This window comes from Hydractinia symbiolongicarpus, chromosome 1 (genome assembly GCF_029227915.1).
Source record: "Hydractinia symbiolongicarpus strain clone_291-10 chromosome 1, HSymV2.1, whole genome shotgun sequence".
NCBI classification, from domain to species: Eukaryota; Metazoa; Cnidaria; class Hydrozoa; order Anthoathecata; family Hydractiniidae; genus Hydractinia; species Hydractinia symbiolongicarpus.
The window spans coordinates 16,009,784-16,028,686 of record NC_079875.1 but is presented as its reverse complement, the minus strand read 5'-3'; the positions used below and the strand labels follow the sequence as shown (position 1 = coordinate 16,028,686).

Genomic DNA, 18,903 nt, shown 5'->3' with positions numbered 1-18,903 from the left:
CTAGTCTCTTTTATTAATACCAATATTCTGTTCAAAATGTAGCCGACTTGCAGCTTTGTCCTAAGGGTGCATTAAATAACCATTCACAACGGGTGAAAGTCTGAGTCCCGAATTGTGTACGACGGACGAACTATCGGATTTAAACACGGGCTAACGGTTAGTAAGTTAAGAATGTCTGAGTATTATACAGTATGACTTGTTGTATACACGAACATACGATATATCATTTGAAAGTAGAAAATCTGTAATATTTTCTTCTTTTTTCCCTGAGTAATAAAAATTTGTTTGAGATTTTAATAAATTACTGGCCTAATTGTTCTTATAAAGCAACGTCTCTCTAAAGTTGAGATTTCTTGGAACTTCATTGTCCCAATCGTAACTACATCACGTTACCCAAGAGTACCTATAACATTACTTTAACTTCTTTGCCTGCCAAACAAGCCAATTTCCGCTTGGTAGATGGCTCCAAATGGGGTGACAACAGTATTAACACTCAGTTTAGGAGATTCGGGGTGGGTACTCGAACCTGAAAACGACGACTACAAATTAAATGCGCCACAATATCTCCACTCCTGTTTAAATAATTTACTGTTGAAATCCCTTATTTGTAACCATAGATATTTGTTTGCATTTTAAATGTTCATTTTTTATCAACTTTACGTTCTTTTCATCAGAAAGTTTAATTAAACTTCAAATTGTGTAATTTGATTAAAAACTTTTTAAAAGCCGCTTTAAACCGACAGTGAAAAGCTGGCTATGTTTTAGCTCTACCTTTCTTACTGAATCTCGTTTCTATTCTTTACTGAGCGTTCCCCCTACCTTTAAGATTGTTTGTCGCAGTTGTGTACGCTATTGGTTAAACTTTTTTTTTGAATGACCTCAAACATAGCTGGTTTAATGCATACAAAACCTATTGTTTTTGTTGAGCCAATCATAAAGCTGTATTTTTAAATTCAACCAATCATGCGTAAGTGTTAGTGCAGTTGAATGATATAATTCAAAAACAACGAAGAATGCTTCGGCATGATGGGTAGAACCAACTCATTGTTAGCATAGCTGAAAAAATAAATTTACAGATGAAATAATAAAAATATATAAATAGAGAGAAAGAAATAGCAAGTTTGTATTAGATATTTCAAAATAAAAATCTTATTACGAAATCATTTTTATATTGTTTAGATGGGAAGAGAAAAGATGTAAAGTAAATATATAAAATAATGAAATGAAAAAGATTTACTTAACACTTGGTTGAGTCGAATCGAAGAAAGAAAACGTCAAAAGAGCATGCGATGGTTTACTCTGTTCAACATGATAAAACATGGCTATTCGCTTGTTTTATAATTCTATCAAGTTTTCATCATATTCTCTTGGAGGAAATTAGTGACAATGGACCGGACAGTTCCGATAAATATTACACAAATGGCTGGGCTATACATATTGAAGGTTCTGATAGTTACAAAAGAGCTAAGAGAATAGCTGAAAAATATGGTTTTGAAAAAGTATCAAAGGTAATCGAACCGTATAATTTTTTGAGCGTTTATGGTTAGTGTATGGAAGTGAGCTCTATGAGTTATATTAAAGCAAGGATAGTGCTCTTTCGCTGTTTTATCATTAAATTTATTGGTAAAGTTTATAATAAACTTTTGTCGTCCATAGTTCCATTATACATCCTTGGTTATAGCTAGGTCCTAAAGCAATGTCTTTTTCAACCACTTTAGATATCATCAGCATACGTGTTTCTAGAGAAACAAATGATGTCATATAGCAGTTGAAAAACTTTTTTGCTCTTACAAAAACATTGGTCACTTTGCCCATTAAATTATTCAGTTATAAACCTTCTAAGTTCTATAATTATTCTATCGCTAATCTATATCTTCAGTAACGAATATGCTTATACGTGCATCTTCGGTAACGAATATGCTTATACGTGCATCTTCGGTAACGAATATGCTTATACGTGCTGTTGTGGACGCAAAAAAAATACTTGAACTATTTTTATTATTCCGAACATATATGCAGGCTATAGCCACATGACTGAAAACACTGTTATCAATGCGAGTCCTGTGTTCGAAATGTATAAATTAGGTATACACCGGTATTGCTTACCAAACTTTCCTAATATGGCATGGGTTGACCCGCAGCTGAGGTGAAGGCACTTGCTAAACATGCTTGCGTGGTGGAGTGAACCACAGATCTTGTGATTACGAAGCAAACTCCATAACCACAAAGCCACGCGCACGCGCTGTAATGTTTTACATATGCTTAATTTGCTTGGTAATTTAACGAGTTTTAGTACAGTTTCTTATGAAAAAAATTATTGTGTATAAGCATTGCAGACACTGCACTTTTTTAAATAAGAAATAGGTTTATAATAAAGTGGTATCAGTACTTTAAAAAGTACTGATATTGTTGTTGTTGTTTGTTGTTGTTTAATATTTTTTTAAAACTTTTTTGGATCTTTATATTCTATCTTTTCGTTGAGAAATTCTGATCAGTCTTAATGTTGAGATTGTGAAATTACTTCAGGTTTTTGTATAAAAAAATCTGATTAAAATCTTTTCACGTTTTAATTATAGTTTGTTCATATTTATTTTACTTTATATTTATTTATTTTTATGTCGTTGGTGTTTTTAATTGAATACGCATATAAAATCATTTATATCAAAATTTTCTCCCGTAATGGTTTAGCAAGGACCTCAGTGCTCTAATTCTCCTTATTCTTCAAGACAACCACGCCAATGGTAAAGTAGCAACAAGCTCATTTCTATACGGATATCAATTATCATGAAAATAAAGATAAAAAATTAGCTAAACTTCTCTAAAGTTTATGAACTTACATAATTACTTTATTAAATTAAAATAAACGGTTAATTAAAAAAAATGAGAAATTACAACAAAAAAACTTTGATCAGGTTGTTTTTGTTTGTTTAGAAAAAATAATGTTTATCGTTTATATCTTACATATACTGTCTCCCAGCAACTTTAACATTTAAAACGCAAACATTTTGCGCACCCGTGATTTTAAATTAAGACGGTTATGATCGGGAACTAATTTTTTTGATTTATCATTGTAGGTTGAATAACGTGCCAGTAATGTGATAGTCAACCTTTAAGAAGCAACATAATTGTAGTAGATTTTTCAGCAGTTGTGAACGCTTAGCTATGCAACCTATAGAAATTTGAGCTAGAAAAACTCACAGATTCGAATATTTCTTAGGCCAGGACAGGGCAGGACAAGGCTTGTAGGAAACTATAAAATATTAAATAATTAAATATAAGTTAATGTTATGCACTTATATAAGAACCAGGAAATTTGGTTTTGGTCTAAATGTGCTTTTTTTCTTTTTTCTAACACAAGCAGCTAGACATTGTTACATCTCTTCCTTTATCAATGTTCTCCATTATTCTTTATACTTTTTTCAAAAAAAAGAGAAAATCTAGGGTTCTAGATGTTTTTACTTTGTTTTTAATATTTAACCAATTCCGTCCTTACCATTCTTATAAAAGATTTTATTATAAAAAAATTTATCTTGAAATTTAAAAACATTATAAACGTCACTTCACAAAAAGTTTAAAATTATCCGTTTAGTTGGAACATATAAATCGATTGTAAGTGCTACAACCATGTACTTTCTATAGCGTTCTATAGTGTCAACAACATTAAAATATGTGACTTTACAGATCCCACATTTTTTGTTTGCCTCACTGGCAACCTGACAGCAATTTGTTTAATTCGTTCCATAATTTTGATCAACACACCTTTAATTATCTTTCTTCAAACTGCCACAAAAAAAATTGATTGATAAATTTCAGCAAAAGGCGATTGCTTAAAATGACTGTACAGATTAACAATGATAAAATTTCTTTATCCTGATGTTTCAATAAATAATCAAGGCTCGTCTGAACAGTGGTATCAAAACTATTGATAAAGCAAATATAACATTGAAGAAAATTTACATGTTAAGATTGTATTCGACTGGCGTTCCTTTTAAAATGACTTCAAAACATATTACGGGGTTATCAAAAATGAGAAAACTTATGTCCAGTGGTTTTACTTCATTACGCAACTTACATAATATCATTTTTTATTCCAGATTGGTACATTGGAAGGTTACTACCATTTGGAACACCCACATCATCCAGAAAGATCAAAACGAACTGCGGACAGCAAAACAGATCTCCTGAAACAAGAAGATGATGTACGCTTTTTTTATTCTAGCTAAAATTTCAGTATTCCTTTGATTTGTTTTTCTATAACTTTGTACCAATGGCTATTTCTTATATGGAAGCTACTACAGAACTAATAAACCACTATAAAATCTACTTTGAAGCATTTCCTGACACGCTTATATTCTGCTCTGCCTATATCATTTGATAACAGAAACCACAAGGTAACTAAATGAACATATCACATTTCAGGTGAAATGGGTGCAACAACAACATGAATATAAGCGAGAAAAACGCGGACTTCATCACGAACATGTAGTGACAAGAGGTATTCAACCGAGATTTGCTGATCCACTATGGGATGAACAATGGTACCTTGTAAGTCTGTGTGTTCATTACTGAACGTTTAATGTTACAAGAAAGGACTGAAGGTTAAGCGTAGTGTTCCTAGTATGAAAGAAGTTTTTCGTTTCAGATATTTAATGTTTCCTGTTGGTGTTTTGTAGTTACTAAATGTCGGATAAAATTTAGGGAACTTTAGAGATCTTCAAAAAATGAGACACAGCTTTTAGGTTGTAAATAGAGACAACGTATGGATTTTTAAAGCAATCAAAAATTTACTAAATTTATTAATTTCATCTTCAGTTCAAAACGGACACTATTCTTCCTGTTTAATATTACTTTCTTTATATCTCCAGCGATTACTTTCTGTATACAATCTCGGCCAAAATATGTGCAGACAAAATCATCAATTTCGAAGTTCTATCCTTTATGTCGGCTGTTTCTACGTTGGGTTTACTCCCTAAGAACTTATCAACGTTAACTTGTCAGTTTTAAGAGCGAGCTTATGATCTTGGGTTATTTGGTTGGTGGTGATCACTGCTGACGTCAGCATGGTCATTTTTCTTAAATATAGGAGACTTTGTGCCAAAAAAGATGGATTATGCTGTAATACAGCCAAGCTAGAAAATGCAACTAGTAGATTTTTAATACTCTTTACCTGATCTGCACATGTTCAAAAGTAGTAATGTGTGACTGCAGACTATTGGCTGTTTTTCGGCCATAATTGCAGAGAAGCAAAAGAGATGCATTTTTCTATAACATTTTGTTTGAGACTGCAGACTAAAATAAACGATGCTATATTTAGGACGACAAACGCTCTTCGATGGATTTAGACGTTAATGTAATACCTGTCTGGAATGCTGGCATTTCAGGCAAAGGTGTTGTAGTAACAATTCTTGATGATGGAATTGAACACAATCATACCGATTTAGAGAAAAATTATGTGAGTAACAATTTTTGATCCGTGAAGTGTTAGTTACTCACAAGACCATTAAATAATCACAATCAACGTTGTAACAAGAAGAGAACAAGCTGAATTATTTAACTCCCAGATTGAAATTTCCGTCCACCACTAATTTTCCCTAAGAAAGATAACTAATATATAAATAACCTAATCTACAACTCAGGAAACTTTGATATATTTTGATATATAGAATACTAATATTTTAATATTTCACGACTGAAAATAAAAATAACTATTACAGTGTAAACAAAAACCTGTTCTAAATATTCTTGCGAAGCTCTTTCGTTTTAAAATTAGTGGGCATTTCCTTTTTATTTTTGTGTTCACTGCTAAATCCTAGGATCCTGCAGCAAGTTGGGATGTAAATGACAATGATCCTGATCCATTCCCAAGATATGATCCAACAAATGAAAACAAGTAAGTCTACCGTCGATGTAGATGTTAGACTGTACTTTTTTGACTTTTCAAAAAAAAAGAGATTGTTGCTTTCTTGGCTCTCTTTTCAGTCTATATATTATTTCAAATTATTGTTTAATGACATTATTTATCTCTGTATTTATAATGCTCTTATTCTGTTGGTTTGTGCGGAAAGGAAGTTGTACTAAGGAAACACGAAATGTGATATATAAGGAACGGGCGACCCCGTGAATATCTCCACGGATTAATGACTAGCAGTAGCTAGGAGTAGTGCAGGCGTATTACCATAGATTTTGTCGACGGATGTATTGCCTTATGCTACAACCAGTTTCTTAAATATCTAGTAAAAACATTTCGGTGGTTTTTTAACATAATTAAGAAAATAAAGGTACGTCCAGCAATGAAAAAAATTTCATTTGGTCAAATAACTAAATTGGTCATTAAATTTGTCTTAAGTTTTGTCAAGAAAAAGCTTTTTGGTAAATAATATTTATTACAAAAATCATTACAAAAACTCAAGACAGTTTTCTTCCAAATCTGCTACTCAGACAAGAAAAAAGGCTTTGAAGAAATAAATGAATGGCGCTAAACAATATTCTAGACTAAAATTATTTACAAAGAAGAGTGTGAAGAGTGTAACAATACTTTCGTTTTAAAGACGGAGAGTTAAAAAAGTGTTATGATGGTATAGCCTTCATATTACCAGATTTGCACATAATAGTCAATTAAATTCTGAAAATAAAACAATTGATAAACTAGTTTCCGGAGATTGATTATTTATCCAGAAACTAATAACAAAAAAGGGTTAAAATAAACGTACCCTAGACTACAATTCTCACAAATAAATCCTAATAAACTTTGACGAACTAAGTATAGTGAGATTTTAGTAGTTACTGCAGTACCTTGGTTGGATAAATTGTTAGTTTGCAGTTTCTCTCACTTCACCACAGAATGATATTACGCATTCCATTTTAATGCTATACGACTTTTTCGAATGTTATTTGTATCTACGTGAACTTGTGCACTAGTGAAATATATGAAAATAATCATGAAGCTAAAATATCGATTCTGTAGAAAGTAAACAGAATAAGAAGAACGTTAAGGACTCCACGTAACAATTTGGAGTGATTTTGTAGGCATGGAACTCGATGTGCTGGCGAAGTTGCAGCGCAAGCTAATAATACTAAATGTGGAGTCGGCGTTGCATACAACGCAAAAGTTGGTGGTGTAAGAATGCTGGATGGGCGAGTCACAGATCGCGTTGAAGCTGAATCATTAAGTTTAAATCCGCAATACATTGACATCTATAGCGCTAGCTGGGGACCTAGTGATGATGGTATGACAGTTGAAGGACCAGGAACCTTGGCATCAGCAGCCTTCCTTAACGGCATCACAAAGGTATAATATATTATCGAAAAATATTTTAGCGGAAAATTTGTAGGCAAATCCTACGTTTTAACAATTTATTATGTTTTTCATCTTAGGGTCGGGGAGGTCTCGGTTCAATATATGTGTGGGCCTCAGGAAATGGTGGCCGTCATGACGACAGCTGTAATTGTGATGGTTACACAGCCAGTATATACACCCTCTCAATAAGTTCAAGTTCTGATCATGGTGAAAGTCCATGGTATAGTGAAGCATGTTCATCTACTCTTGCTACTACTCTCAGTAGCGGTGCACATGGAGAACAGAGAATTGTAAGTTTTAAACATATAGACCTTGCAAATTTTAAATAAATGTTGTTTCAAAGTTTTGTTAAAAATTTATTTAATTTTTCCTGGGTATTGGAGAATAAAATCTGCTCTAAAACATCTCGTCAAGGCACAGTATATATTAATTAACCAATCCGTGTTTATTTTATTTACTTATTTAAAGAACGTTCATACAGTATAGCTTTGTAAGTTTAATAATTACTGTTTTTTACAAATATCTTTTCAAAAATAAACTGATGGAAAGGTAAAACACTTGGTAGAGATAAGAAAAGATCTGGGAGTAAGATTTAAATTGATCCCAATACATATGCATACTTAAAACTACATATTTATACAATGCCAGGTATTATGCAAAATGATTCGAATCGTTTTAACAAAATATTTTTTTAAAAAATGACATTTTAGGTGACAACTGATCTTCACAATCAATGTACAGAACGTCACACTGGTACATCAGCTTCAGCACCTTTAGCTGGAGGACTAATCGCACTGGCGCTTGAAAAGAAGTAGGTTACCTATAGATACTCTGATAATACAAGACCAATCTAAGTCAGAATCAAATTAAATAAAAGGAAATAAGTATTAAGAATGATCTACATTAAGGCTGTTTTGTACACAGCGCTCAGCGTTCATTATCTGCTTACACGGAGAGGAAATAAAAATATATTTTATTAATGGAGAATAGCATGGACACACGAATAAACCGTTGCTGAATTCATGCTCATTTTCATCAATTTTCACAATATGCACAGTATGTTCAGGAATGGTGCGCATAAAAAATATTTATAAAGCCTTAACATTGGAGTTAACAGTCAAAGAACTTTTAACATTGTAGCAACCATAAATTGATCGCCTATACTTCTTTGCAAAAAATAGCGTCTTTCGTTTTTGCTTGTTCCATATCGTAATATGTTTTTACTGTTATTCATTATCTAGCGTTTAAATTTATATTTTTCTAGTCCAAAGCTGACGTGGCGTGACGTACAGCATTTAGTAGTGCACACGGCCAACTGGTTTCCCTTAAGACATGATCCTGATTGGAGAATGAATGGGATTGGTTTGCATATGAATGAAAAATTCGGGTTTGGTTTGTTAGATGCTGACCGGTTAGTTCGTATGGCTGACAGAAAAATATTTCAAAATGTACCCGAGAAAAAGGAGTGTAAGGAGAAAGTGATGACCACTGCAAAGTGAGTTGTGTAGTTCTTTCAATGAGTTGTTCAATACAAAATTTGTTTAGTTGCCCACCTGCCTTATAATTTTTTCACTCTCTCTTTTTTTTGTTCCCCCAATGATTTTTACCCTTTAATTCCAAACCTATGAAGATTTGTTGCAAATAAACGTTTTCATTAATATTGTACTAACTATTAAGTCAAATATATCTAAAACATCAGCATTGTTAACAAGTCAATTATATCTTCTATGTTCTTAAAGTTATTCATCTATAAAAAAAATAAAAATATCAAATGAATTAGTTTAAATCATCAACTAATTACGTATATACAGAATATACATTTCTAAAAAATATGACTGGTTTTTCCCAATGATGTCATTTGGCATCATATAAATAAAAAATCGTTTTGGTGGTAGACGTTATAGCAAATTTTCTGAATTATAGTTTCTTTTAAAACCACTTATATCTAAGCTATAATTTAACAAAATGTAATAAAGTATAGCATTTCATTTTTTTTTTTATCATTTCATTTTCCAGGTAAAACATCACAGAAAACTACCAATATTTCCATTGGCACTAATCTATTTTCTCTAAAAAAGCCTACTGCTAGCTTTGAATGCCATTTTAGAACGATTCCAGCTTGTTTGCCCCCCTATGTGAGTTAAAAGTTAACTCCATCGCAACTATATTCTCTATGAGTGGCAATAACTGGCATTACTGAGTTAGTCCCTGTTGTTTTTTAATTAACTACAAGAAATGATACTTCATTCAATCGATTATCCCGGAAAAGTCACAAAGTTTTTCCATTGAATATTACGGGCACCCTTAAGGACACCTGCATGGGGTAAAAAAAATTTAACTGAATGGAAAAACCGTAAAATGTTTTCTTTGAAATATCTACTTTTAATTTAAACCCTCTTCATTTCAATTATTCTAATTCCCAAACGTTAATTTTTAATTTTTACAACATTTTCTACCTGTTTAATGGCATAAGTAATGTCAATGTCATTTCATACAAAACCTCTTTTTATCATTGTTTATTCTATTTAGGGCTCTACGCTGGGACCAACCGTTGTCAGTGGAGATAGAAACAAATGGCTGTGCGGGTTCAAAGGATGAAATTAGGTACTTAGAACATGTGCAGATAATTTTAACTATTGAATACACACGACGTGGTGACCTAACGATATACTTAGTAACTCCTATGGGCACCAGATCATGTTTGCTTCCAGTAAGAAGCGAAGATTCATCGGATGAAGGTTTTAAGAAATGGGCTTTTATGACGACGCATGCGTGGGGTGAAGATCCGCGCGGGAAATGGATTTTGGAGATTAAAGATGGCGGAGAGTCAAGGTCTAACACGGGTACTCTAAGAGACTGGCAATTAATATTGCACGGTACCAAAGAGAAACCTCATCATCAAAACGTAACACATCCAGAAAACCCGTTGCACAAGAAGGCTGTTGCCGACGACACAAAAACGAACGCCAAATCATCTGTACAAATCACGCAAATTACATATACTTTTGGTGAAAATGGCGCTCCATCAAGAACAATAGTGCCGCCAAACAATGTACCAAATTTATATAATAGCCATGGGGCGCCAACACAAGCTATTTTGCAAAATCAACAAGTTGCTGTGCAAAACCAACCATCGATAATGCCGAGTCAAGTATTAAATCCATACGCTGGTCTACAGCAGAACTTTCAAAACACGGCATCGAATGGGATGATGGGAGGTGAATATAACTACAATACAAATGCTTACAGAAACTATCAGAGAAATAATATACCGTCATACACTGCTCCTAATTATGGTACTAATAACCCTGCTTATGACAATAACCATAATTATGCCAGTTTATTTACTGGTCAACCAGCTTATAACCAAGTTAATAACGCGCAGCTATATCAGCAAGCTAATACTAATCCTCGTACAACCTTAGTTGGTCGCTCTGTAACATGGACTAGACCTAACCCAAATAGTATGCAAGTGTACACAGACCCTAATGCAAATTTATGGGATTTTTTTGGACATCTAAATGCTAGAAGATCTGCTGAAGAAGAAGCAATTGAAAAGAAGAAAAAAATGAACTCCTTGATACAATTGTTAGCTAGGTTACATAGTAAAAGACAAAGAAGGTAAAAGTATTGTAGCTAAACTATTAATTAGACTTGTTAATTTAAATTATGGTGTAACAGTATTGAATTTTTTTCTTTTTTAAGACCACTCTATACGCAGTTCCATATCAGAATTCCAAATTTTAAAGTATCGCTGAATTATGTGTTTTTCGAAAGAAATAATTTCTCAAACTCATTTTGTTAACCAGACTAAGGTTTTTTATGCACTTAAACACGTATACAAAGATATTGGTGTTTTCAATTCCTTTTATTTTATAATACGCACGTACATCCAGTAGGAACGAAGATCTTTTTATTGTGTTTTGTGTTAACGTTTTAATAAGTTTTGGAAGGAGTTTAATGTTTCTCAGCTGTACATTTAATTTTATCTTTACATTTGCACCAGACCCGGTGAGACAGAGGAAAGATAATGTGGGGGGAGATATGATGTCACACATTTTTTTCTAAAAAAGAACTTTGATGCAACGAAAACAATGATAGCGTTAGACAATCTTTATTTTGATTCTTGCCCCCTTCCCCCCTTCTCATTTGACAAACGACTTGCCGGCCCTGTTCACTGACCGATGAAGACAAGGAATTGAGTTCGAAATCACCTGTTCTTTTTTGTTGTTATTGCCGATGGCAAAACAGGCTAAAATAACATACTAACAAACAGAGCGTGAAGTTAAACTCCTTCTTGTAACAACTTTATCTTTTCACTTAATAGATCATGGAGGTAAAGTTACTATATTTTCTCGCAAAGATTTTTACAATATTTTTCCAAAAAAATTGTAAATATTTTATTTTTCCATTAGTTATTAGAGGGGGGTTGGGTATATAAATATATAAATCTTCAAAATAACGACATTGTTGTGATTGAGTTTTAGTTGACAGTAAAAATTAATGTTACTTGACCAAACCCTATTTTCTGTGCAAATCTGCTTTATTGGCTGTCTTTTTTGCTATCCATTAGCTTTGTTAATTGATGTACATTAATATTTGTATTAGCAAAAGTAAATAAATATGATGTGACACTTATTTTTGGTAAACAACAATGGCAAGAGCTTTATGTTGCTGATTTTTATTTATATTGTTTTTTTGATTGCTTTTTTGTTTGTTTGTTTGTTTTTTGTTGTATCATATATTCAGTAGGAATATAGTATAGCACGAAAAAACTAATTAGTGAGGGGCGCCTGGTAGATAAAAATTTGTTTTGTCGTCGCCATTATGTCTCCATTGGATTGTTTTAATGGTTAATTTTGTTTGCTGAATTGATTTTATGTAAACACTTCTTTACCGCACCCAGTTGAGATAAGGTCATTTAACTGTTAATTAAGAGTACGTTACTTTCTTAATGGTATTAATTTTGATAATTTAAACCACAAGGAACAAGTTTTTTATTAATTTCTTCGTAAAAAAAGAGAAAAAATCCTGTTGTTGCATTTTTACTCTTCTTACGCATATTCCACATTTCGGGAATCTTCATATTTTCCAAAGCAATTTCACTTTGCAATTAAAACATTGTAATGCATTTTAGCCAAGCCAAGCGAAGCTACCGGGTTAATGTTTAAAAAATTTCTGCTTGGTGTGCACTTAACAATGATTGGTAAAGCATGCAACCCTAAGACCATTTAATTTTAATTTAAATTTGAAGATTAAAATTTTCGAACAAAGTTCGAGTACAAAGACGCACACTAAAGAAATAATAAAACACAGTTCAATTATAAACCAGTTGATTAGCTTAGTTTGCTAAACGTGGAGGACCGTTTTAAGTTGATAGTTGGTTAATTAACAACTAATTGTAAAATTGTCACGTCATTTGCAGGCAGTAACACTTTTAGCTAGCTAATGACAGAATGAAAAAGAAAGTCAGGTCCTTTATCACGTTAGTTAGTAGATCAGCTCGCTTTAGCCTGGATGGTAGGCCATATGAGGGACTTTAAGCTAGCTAATGTAAAAAAAGATCAAATATTGGTAGTGAATGTTTTAAAAGGAAGAATGGAATTATGTTCTTGATAAATATATATAGCCTATATCAAGCTTAGTTACGACATAATCAAACGCGAGCATACTTCGATTCTTCGTCTCTCCACCGCCATGTTTGTTTAACACCAATCAGAATCCATAACTTGACCAGACAGGTTCAAGATACCTTCAAGATGTATCTCAAAGAGCTCTGGGATGAAACTTTTGTGGAATAGGCAGGTTTAGTGTTTTTCATATCCTTTATTCCGTTGTTTGAACGTCTGCTTTTAAACCTTTTTTGTTAATCTTCGACGAAAAAACAATATTTTAAGCAGAAAACTGGACAGTGCAATTTTAACCGCATTATTCCCTGATATCGTTTTGCCGAAAATTTTGTTGGGAATGGAGAAAATGAAAAAATCAAAGCTCGAAAAATCCGGAATATCTCCGTATTCGTTATATAATACATTGTATTGTGCAAAAAGTTACAAACAAACATGTATAAAGAAAACTAAAACAAAAGAAGTAAAAAGTGTAAATAATAATCATAATAAATTTATAAACAAAAGATAAAATATGAATAAGGTAAAATGTATAAATATATAAATATATATAATATTATAATCAAAAAGCTAAACTAATAAACAATAATCAAATATGAGGATGAATAAGCAAAAAACAAAAAAACACTTGTCAATAATATCATGACGCATGGTATAATATATTAGGTTTTAAAAAAAGTCGAAATGCAAATTTATATCCAAATCCAAACATGGCCATTTAATTTTTATTCATCTTTTAATAAATGCGCGTCGCTCTCACCATATGAACAGATGAAGTCATTTGTAATTTCTCAATTTTTTTTGCTCGCCAAAACTTTGACGTAAAAAGTAAATGCATCATTTACATTTGATTAGAATTACGTGAAGTTAGATAATGGCGTTTTCATTCTACGATTATGACACTTTATATTTATATAAATAATGTTATCATTAGCACAAAAGACATCACCAACGTGGTTGGTTGAGAAGAGGACGTAAATACACGTTTTATAAGCACTGCACTGATCAGATTTTTCTATTACATTTTGAGATTTTAGGAACAAATGATAAACTAGTTATAGCACTTAAGCCTGGTACAATGCGACAAATATTTTTCTCGTTCTGATATTTGTATTAATTTCCCTAAAGGCGCGAAAATGAACCATACAAAAATATGAAAACTAATGATATTTCTTAACAAAACTTTAAACTGTTAAATTTTGGAAAAAGAGAGATTTACGTCAAAAAGGAGACAATTAAAGATCAAATGATATACAATATAACGGATATTGCATGTCCATTTTTTTCGAATATCAGAGTAATCCACCCTCAATAAGATACTATTCCATTCGGTTGCATCTCTTAAGATATTACTTTTCATTTTTGACTGAATAAATCTTAGTATTCAACGATTGCCATATGTCAAAGCATGCATCGTATGCTTATTGTATACATAGAGTTGAACAACAATATCGTTGACGTACTTTATGAACAGCTGTCTTGTTTTGAACGCAATAGTAACTGTTTTATGAATTTCTTATTGACAATGTTTTCTTTTTTTCTTTCTGCTTGTTGTATGTGATAAAAGAAACAAAAGCAACACACACACTGATTTGGTTCTTCTCTAAAGGTTAGCTGGCTAAACAAAAAATGGAGCATTACGTGGACTTGTTAAAAAAATCCTACATACCAAAATATGTTTTTGAAGTGACTTAAAAAAACACAAAAGCAGTTCAACTACTTTGAAAAATGCTTTGATGAACACAAACATAAAAAATCCAAAAACTGGTGTGCTGAAATATTCCATAAAAGAAAAAGCCTTTGAAATTAAGACGATCGTTGGTTGATGTTGAAAACCGTATATATATAGGAACGCCCTAAATATATTTACACCCACCAAAAAACACAAACTGACAAGTGAAGCAGTCTCCATCCAGTTCACTAGGTTGTCTTTATATGGCTTTACTCGTAAGTGAACAACTAGTAACAATAACATGATTGGCAGGATAAAGCAAAGACGTTGAATTGGATTGATTAAAAACGTAGCCAGTACAGCAATTATCAATCTTTGGTAAAGTTTCCATGCATCCCAAAAGAGAAAGCAGGTTTTATCATTTTTATAAGCCCTGAATGGTTCTTCAAACATACGACATATATATTCTGTTATTAAAGACCGTGTTTTTACTTTTGGCTTGCATTTACAACACGACATTACAAAATAAGAAAAAGCCATGGGTGGGCAAAATAACGAAAAGGAAAATTGTTTGATGTTGATTTGATTATATTCCAGCATTCGAACAGAAGCAAACAATGACACTGGTAAGGGCAATATCCAGCAAAAAAAGAATACTATGTCAACTCGTTGCCACCACGTGTAACACACCACATCTCCGTTTATGTATAAAACATCATTTTTGCCTATCCTTTGACAATTTATGAGTTGGAGAGAGAATCTAGTCAAAATTGTATAACCAATCATGATCACTTGAATATAACACAGAGTTCCTCTGAGTATGAAACGACGCATCTGCCAGTAAATATTTTTCTTTCCGTAGCAAAAACACAGCCCTGCCACAATAATGAAAGTTGAACTTGTTAAAAGCATCAGGCCTATAAATAAGAGTTCTTTTATGACCATCTTAGAAATTGCTCCAAGTCCTACAAATGGACAGATTTCTTGTAACGTTTTCGGAATATCTAAGGTAAAAATTGATAACATGGCTGACTCTAGTACATTTGGCAATCCAGACGATTCTTCTGTCATTTTGACATAAACCAACGATTTGATTTGATAGAAACTAATTAGCACTTTAAATGTTCCTGATACTCTGTTATTGTGCTTAATAAAATATGCATAAGAATCTTCCACTTCTTTAACTGGTGGTGACCCATGCACAACTATGTAGTCATCCTTTTCCATACAATATTCTAATTTCGAACGGACATTTTTAGTATCCACCAATACAACTACTTCCTCTGAATTCTTCTTCTTTCTACTCTTGATTCTTTTCATAATTGTTATCGCGTAGTACTTTAAAAAGAAGCTTATTTCTTTCATGTATGCCAAGACAAAGGTGTAAGTAAAAGCAAAGAATATATAAACAAACCAAAACATGCCTTGATTTGTACAATTTCTGTTTTTAACACATTTGTCATCAAAGTAGTTGACTGGATAGCCCTTTTCACACGAACCACATAATTTCCCTGTGCGATGATAATTACAAGCAGAAATTGATTTACAAGGTTTACCTTTGTTGGAACAGCAATAATCTTCAGGACAGGGGATGCACGAAACAGAATTATTTTGTTCAAATCCCCAAAAATTATCTTTAGCTCTAATCTGGCCCTGACAATCGGCTCCTGGCGGACAAAGTAAACATTGAACGCGCTGGTGGAGTGCTTTGATGTTGTCAATTGGATGAATATGAGTCTTTTGAAACCCTTTTTTCAAGTTGTACATTCCTCTGTCACATTTTCTACAATACAAGGTGTATGTGTAGGTGTAAGCATTTGATATCATTTGTTTGGACTCTGAAAAAGTCGCATTGAAATTTGTTGGGCAATTATAAGAAACATCTATATTTACATTCGAAGTAGTGTGTAATGAAGCAAATAGGGCAGTAGCTCTTTGAAGTGGTTGATTCAACGTAATATTGATGTCAACTAATTTAATTCTTACATTTTCAACTGAGGTTGTTATCCAAATAGCATGAATCGAGGGTGACATTCCACTTGCATTAACCACAACATTTCTCATTTCACAGCTTGCATTAACTTGGTTATCTACGTTGTAGCTAACGGCACTAGGAGAACGAAGAAAGGACTTGTTATCAATCAATGAGCTCTCTGTAATACTTAAATTGCAATTTTTTGTTATAATCCCTCCCGCCGCAGTGGCTGTGTTGTATCTAAAAACGGATTTTTTTACCTCCAAGTTGCTGTCTTCTGCGAAAATGGCTCCTCCATTGTCGCCTGCATTGTTGTTCTTCATCTCACAATTTTGAAACTCAACATCGCTACCTTTAGCAATAAAAATTCCAGAACCAGATATATCCGCACGATTATTTTTGAATAAACTATCACTTATATTCACCACAGAATTGGATATGTATATGGCTCCACCATTAACACCCGCATTATTGGCAAGAACAGATGAGGTAATTTTTATTTCACTGTTAATAAGAGCTACGCCACCGCCATTGTCAGTGACTTTGTTATTAGTAAAATTGCTAAATGCTATTATGCCAGTGCTTTCTTCGAATTTCATAGACATTGCGGCTCTATTTCCTTTGATATTTACATTTCTTAGCAAAAAATTGCTTTTTCTAATGAGTAGTGAATTCTCGTCTGTTATTTTACTATCTGTAATCAAGAGGTGTCCATCAAGCGATTGAAATACAGTATGCGTGCTGCGAAACGTGCAATTTGTGATTTGAAATTTACTATCGATAATCGAGGGTCTTGAACTTTTAATGAGCGGATCGTTTTCATTTGAGTGTACTTTCCAGGTACATTGATAAGCAGAAACATTTTTCATAATTATTATTCCCGGCACATAACGCGATGCGATTATTTTAGTCATTTTCATGTCAGTGTCAGTGATAATCATTATTGTTCTTTTTATCTCGCGTATTCTCTCTACAAACATGTCATTAATGATAAAATCCGTGTTTTTAATAACACAAGATATTATACTTATAAATAAATTTTTGAATAAGAAATTGCCTGTTGAAGCAAATCTGGCGGGTTGAATCGCCTTCGGTTGCGGAGAGAGGGTGCAATTGACCATATGGAACGAAATATTTCGAAAACTGCCAAGACCACTGATCAAGTGTCTTGTTCTGATGTCCAGGGAATGTAAGCGGATAGAAAAGTCATGTTTTAATTTGTTAATCAATAAGAAACTATATCCGACTATAGTCGGCTGAAAAACACTTTGTGGAGACTTGACAAGCCTCAAGTCTTTGAGAATAACCAAAGGTTGAACTAGAGTGTATATCTTACTTCGTGTGGTACCTCCATCCAAAACAATAGTATCTCCATTTGCTTGTTTCATGGCAGCCTCCTGTAGAGTTTGACATGGTGCTGTTGGTTTTCCACAATTTGGTAGACCAACTCCGTCGCTTGATACATAGATATCTTTTCCAAATGTTACTAGGTTTAAAAAAAAATATTCTTTACATTATAACTTCTAATTTACAAAAAAGGAAACGACTTTTTCGAAGGTGAAAGTTTTAGGCACTTAGTAAAATAATCCTGGTTGTTGATTTGGTGACATTTCTTGGTTTTTAGTATAAAAGAGGCAACTTGATTTTAATTCTTTGGATTCTATCAGAAAGGACCATATTGAATAAAACAATTTTTAGCAGTGCTAAAGTCAAGTTGGTTATTTTGCAACTAAATTTATCGTTTTGCTGCAACTCAAATTACAAGACAATAGTTATCGCCTGGTACGGAGTACAATATGGTATATATTTTTCGGGTTCTGATATTTTGTCTGGCCATTTTTCGATCCTTCTACACGAAACTTCAGTGCAATAACTAATATCTCAAATGATTCCAATGAAACGAAATACGAAATACCATTTAACTAGTCGATAAGGCCCGTGGAAAACTTCACTTGGCAGAGGAACATAGGTTTGTTTTAGGTGTTTTGCTGACGTCAGCAATGCATATACAAAAGCAATTTGCGAAATTTGTTTATTTGTTGCCTATAATGTGGAGAGATTGAAATGCTGATCCTGGAAATGTATAGAATCATGTGCTTTTTACTAACACCTAAGAAGATAAAGGGTTTAAAAAGTTTTTTTTTAGAAATTTGTAACTTTTGACAAACGGTTGCAAAGATATTGAGGTTTAAATGTTGTTTGGTGACGTCATTAACCCGTTCATTCTGAAACAGATTTGACGACGAAGGTTTAAAAAACTTACCCAATTTAGTTCCAGGTTGTCCCTAGTTATTCAAATCGCAGTAATAAACACATGTATATGAAGAGGCGG

At 32.9% G+C, this 18,903-nt stretch overlaps 1 protein-coding gene across 1 annotated transcript; it reads left to right on the top strand.

Moving 5' to 3' along the window:
* The first annotated feature begins 1,156 nt into the window (after positions 1-1,156).
* Positions 1,157-11,759, top strand: LOC130642775 (neuroendocrine convertase 1-like). The gene is made up of 10 exons (XM_057449547.1): positions 1,157-1,508; positions 4,095-4,199; positions 4,420-4,545; positions 5,315-5,452; positions 5,814-5,890; positions 7,027-7,288; positions 7,375-7,587; positions 8,008-8,108; positions 8,562-8,792; positions 9,827-11,759. The coding sequence occupies exons 1-10, from the start codon at positions 1,290-1,292 to the stop codon at positions 10,920-10,922; spliced, it is 2,568 nt and encodes an 855-aa protein (XP_057305530.1). The 5' UTR covers positions 1,157-1,289; the 3' UTR covers positions 10,923-11,759.
* Positions 11,760-18,903: the final 7,144 nt, after the last annotated feature.